Source organism: Formica exsecta, unplaced genomic scaffold, assembly GCF_003651465.1.
Source record: "Formica exsecta isolate Colony F162 unplaced genomic scaffold, ASM365146v1 scaffold282, whole genome shotgun sequence".
NCBI lineage: Eukaryota > Metazoa > Arthropoda > Insecta > Hymenoptera > Formicidae > Formica > Formica exsecta.
In genome coordinates, this window is record NW_021850084.1 from 208,851 (window position 1) to 213,817 (window position 4,967).

At 30.1% G+C, this 4,967-nt stretch overlaps 1 protein-coding gene across 1 annotated transcript; it reads right to left on the reverse strand.

The window, feature by feature from the left end:
* Positions 1 to 295: 295 nt before the first annotated feature.
* On the reverse strand, positions 296 to 4,735 carry LOC115237226 (laccase-like). Its single transcript, XM_029810129.1, has 8 exons — positions 4,660 to 4,735; positions 4,219 to 4,342; positions 3,526 to 3,746; positions 3,311 to 3,427; positions 2,590 to 2,659; positions 1,973 to 2,188; positions 1,664 to 1,882; positions 296 to 1,248 (listed from the first exon to the last, which is right to left on the reverse strand). The coding sequence occupies exons 1-8, from the start codon at positions 4,687 to 4,689 to the stop codon at positions 878 to 880; spliced, it is 1,368 nt and encodes a 455-aa protein (XP_029665989.1). The 5' UTR covers positions 4,690 to 4,735; the 3' UTR covers positions 296 to 877.
* Positions 4,736 to 4,967: the final 232 nt, after the last annotated feature.

Here is a 4,967-nt window from a genome sequence, read left to right on the forward strand (position 1 = left end):
TATATATATATATATATTATACATATTATATTATATGTATAATCACAATATGTGGTTGCAATGATATAACAACTACAGCAATGCATTTCCCGCAATAATTTTCAGGATGTCTTCTGATAAAAATTCTGTAGGAATTATTTTTTAATAGCAGATTTTGTAAATTAGTTTAGTTAATTTCTTCTCAATTAAAATGCGACTTTATAATTTATTTTCATATAATCGAGGTTTAAGAGAAAGTATATTATTGATTTCTTCCGGAATTTAATTCACAAGTTTTTTTTTTTAAATCGTATATTACACGAAAACTATTATTTACGCATATAAAAAATTTATTCCGCGAATAAAATCAATCAGTCAATAAAATTAATACGAGTATCAAAGCAGGACATTTCGTATGCATTACTGAGTGGTGTAGTCGATAGTCTAATAACTATAAAATAATTATAATATACTTTTTTATCACAGTAATATAAGTCACTTGCTGATATAATGTACGCTTACTCATTTGAGATTAATATACAATATAATCGCATAATATATCTTTAAAATTTTAATTCAAACTCGTCAACTTCGCGTGATTGCCTTTATCGCAACATATCTGACAATTATCGATAATAAAAAAATGTGAATAGTGTATATACTTTCTATAAATATTAATACTTTAACGTGAATATTAATACTTTATAATACATATATTAGTTGCGACGAAAAAACCATCTATTACTTACTACTTCCCACTTCTAACTCATTTATTATATTATATTATATTATATTATATTATATTATTTTTCTAACTCATTTATATTGTTTTGTTCCTATAAATATTCTTTACGATTATATTTATAATCCGCTATTACTATTTACATGGATACATATGTCACGAAGAACGCGCATGAATCATAGAACTCAAAAGGCAAGCGACAAAAAGTAACAATGTCACACTTGAATTCGACGCCGAAGAAGTCATCTGTAATTTCAGAAGTTGCTCAAAATACGCCATATATCTCAAGAGATGCTCTATTGCATCCATGACACGGTTGTTTTCCTTGGATTCCTTCCCAGCGATTGTCGTTGAAATTGTAGTGGTCTCTGAGTTATCTTCGTTCTGATCGTCCATCTGTTTCCAATCACCGCATTTAGGAAAATTACGAGGCACCGGCGGCATCTCCTCGTCTTCGCCCACCTTAAAGATCAGGGCCATTCCTATCTCCGCGTGAAATTCAATGTGACAGTGAAACAGCCAATATCCTGAAAACATACACAATCAATTGATAATGCATCTCTTTATCAATCAATCTCAAAATAAGTATTGTATTTTATTATTATATTTTATCAAAGAAATTTACAAGCTTAAATTTTCTTTTCTCATTGAACTAGATATACTAGTTCCAAATGCTAAAGTTAAGTAAAATAGAGCCTAAATTGTAATAAAGCAAAATCAGGTTACATAAGCAACTGTGTAATTTCATCTATTAACATTTATTTTTTGTTCACATGTGAAAGAGTTTCTTACGCTTAAGATTTCTTAGTCTTGATTTTTTCCTTTCTTAAAACGCCATTTATCATTCGATGCGATATTTTTAGAGCAAACACTTCGATTATTTACAGTCAAACATTAATGCTTTGGTTTTTTTCTGGTAATATGCATGCCACGTAATCTTACCTGGATTATTGGCGTGAAATCGCACGATGGTGTAACCACCGTCTGGCACGGTCACCGTGTCCTTCAAAGGTGCTCGTGTGAGTGTCCTGTTTATCAAACCTTGCCTGTCTAATTCCTTTACTTCGGCGGCCGTGATGTTACTTCCTATCTTCTCCATCGCCACAACGCGGAACTGATAACCGTGAAGGTGAAACGGATGATTCGCGTCGTACGGAACACCTGAACAAAAATCGTTATTTATGGTTAAATTTAAAGAGACAAAGCTTATAGAGAACAAAAAAATACTTATGAAAGGAGATGCTCGCATACCTTCGTCGATCAAAAGTAGTTCCACTACACTGTTAATTTTCACTTGAAGTACATGGGTACAAGCACAATAATCATTCTTGCATCCCTCAACTGTGCTGGAGTTACAAAACTGATTTGGCTTAATAAGGTTTCTTTCGGGTAGAAGCGGAAATGGTGGTAGCTTCATTGATATGTGATTCAGTTGCGGTGTGAACAAACGCTGTTTCGTATCCTTCACTAAAAAAAGAAAAGAAAATCATAATCAAAATATTTTACAAAATAATAAACGCTTTAGATTTTTGAAAAAATAAATTTATGTATTTATAATGAGTACTTTATATTTTATTGTAATAAAAATTATTGAAAAATTATGCACAGAATGTGAAAGCTTATTTTTTAACAAATTCATATCTCTTTAATGCATTTGACTGTAAGTTTAAAATGTTATGTAAGTACCCAACTAAGTCGGCTGTTTATCCTAATATCATCGTTAGAACGTATCAATGCAAAGCTCATGCTTGTGTATATTTTCATACATCGAAAAAAGCACAATGAAATAGTCAAGTATTTGTGATTGCAAAGATATTAAAATAAAAAGCTTTAAAAAAATTATTTATTGTAACATTTTTGAACTTTACCTTGATGGAAGCCATATAGATTCTTGCGGTGAAAGTGCGGGTTATCTTTCGCGTAAAAATCATACGATATGTAGAACTTGAAGTACATGGGTACAAGCACAATAATCATTCTTGCATCCCTCAACTGTGCTGGAGTTACAAAACTGATTTGGCTTAATAAGGTTTCTTTCGGGTAGAAGCGGAAATGGTGGTAGCTTCATTGATATGTGATTCAGTTGCGGTGTGAACAAACGCTGTTTCGTATCCTTCACTAAAAAAAGAAAAGAAAATCATAATCAAAATATTTTACAAAATAATAAACGCTTTAGATTTTTGAAAAAATAAATTTATGTATTTATAATGAGTACTTTATATTTTATTGTAATAAAAATTATTGAAAAATTATGCACAGAATGTGAAAGCTTATTTTTTAACAAATTCATATCTCTTTAATGCATTTGACTGTAAGTTTAAAATGTTATGTAAGTACCCAACTAAGTCGGCTGTTTATCCTAATATCATCGTTAGAACGTATCAATGCAAAGCTCATGCTTGTGTATATTTTCATACATCGAAAAAAGCACAATGAAATAGTCAAGTATTTGTGATTGCAAAGATATTAAAATAAAAAGCTTTAAAAAAATTATTTATTGTAACATTTTTGAACTTTACCTTGATGGAAGCCATATAGATTCTTGCGGTGAAAGTGCGGGTTATCTTTCGCGTAAAAATCATACGATATGTAGAACTGATAATCCGGTTCTTTGGTATTCGATACGTCATCGTCGTCCATTGCAGTCAACATCGGGATACTGATACTATTATTCGATTCAGTTCCTTCATTCAGAGCGTTCACTTGCTGAAAATCGGAAACGTTGTCATTTTTAATCACTTGTAAAATAACTTTATGGGTAACGCTTGAAAGAAGGACATAGCAAGGAAATCGTGAAAACGTACCAATCCATAAGAATCATTTCGCACACGATCATATGAAACTTCCACTGCCGGCTCCTCTTCAGGCGCTCCTTCGTATCTAAGTATCGCGACTTGATAGGCGCTTAAAAATCTCTTGTCGCAATCCATCAGTCCTCGAAATCTCATCCAATAATTATCCACTGATTGGTTCATCTCGATTATGAAATCGAACCTCTCGCCGGCATAACTCACTAGCGATTCGGCTGTAATCATTACACAATATATAAGCAACATTTCAACATGTAGATCCTTTTTTATTGTACTTATTCCGCGAATTATTACTTATATATCTTACTTCACAAATCACACATACATTAAAAATTTTACTATAATCGTTAACATAATCAATTTCGAATCGTGTATCTCATTTTATTTAATAAATTGAATTAAAGTATATATTTTGTATGTGTAAAAATATATGCGTTAATTGCAACATTTTTTGATAATTTAACAAATAGTTATAGCATCAGCTTGTTAAAAGAAACTAAAAATAATATTGTGAATGTTAATAAACAGTTTCATTCATTATTATTAGTATTTTTTCGATATTGAATTTTATTATATTATCTTATCTATAATATCGATATTTGAACAAAACTGTCCGTTAACTTTCGCGTTTTTATTAAAACTCTCAATCACTCTTGTGTAGAAGAGTAACATGAAAATAAATCGTACCTTGTATTGGTTCAATATCACGTCCATCTGAGCTGATCACATATAAAGTATGGTTGTCGACGGAAATTTCTATTGGACAGTTCAGGAACTCCGCATTAATAAGCCTGAATCTATACCGAAAATTCTGTAAGCATAAATCGTAAAATTGACTGATATAAATATAAATTATATAATTCTATTAAAAAATAAAAAAATAAAGTTGATCTATTCAAAACTTGGAAACGACTCTACTTATATTAGGATAAAGTTACACTGATCATAAGACGCTACCTCAAAATAAATCAACTTTAATGTGAGACTTTTTTCTCTCTTCTTAAGTGCAATAAAGATATTTCAGACACTTTTTTAATATAGTTTTAATCAAATATTTGTATCTTGCATTTTTTTATAAATGAAACTATTTACAAAAATTTACAAAACAGTAAAAATTTAAAAATTTACCGGTTTTACAACGGATATCGAAATAGGCATATCGGCCAATGTCTCGTTTTCACCTTCGATGGAGGTGAAACGGCCCAGACCGTTTATAAGTAAAGCGCAAAAAAATATAAAATATAATTAAAAATAATAAAATATAAAAATATAAAATATAAAATATAATTAAAAAATATAAAATATAACCAGATAAAGAATGACCAAAAAATACATGGATATACAAGACTGAACATTCATTTTATAACACTAGGTTCAAGTTTATGCAAAAATTTATCCGCTAATTGGTATCATAATCTTGCAAAATTCTCAACATT

Bases quoted from the DNA above. Each gene is read 5' to 3' on its own strand.
- LOC115237226 (XM_029810129.1), bottom strand. From the start codon at position 4,689: ATGCCTATTTCGATATCCGTTGTAAAACCG. The intron at 2,189-2,589 runs GTAAAGTTCAAA...TTCTTTTTTTAG, and splicing joins TCTATATGGCTTCCATCAAG to TGAAGGATACGAAACAGCGT. The intron at 1,883-1,972 runs GTATGCGAGCAT...ATTTTTGTTCAG, and splicing joins ACTACTTTTGATCGACGAAG to GTGTTCCGTACGACGCGAAT.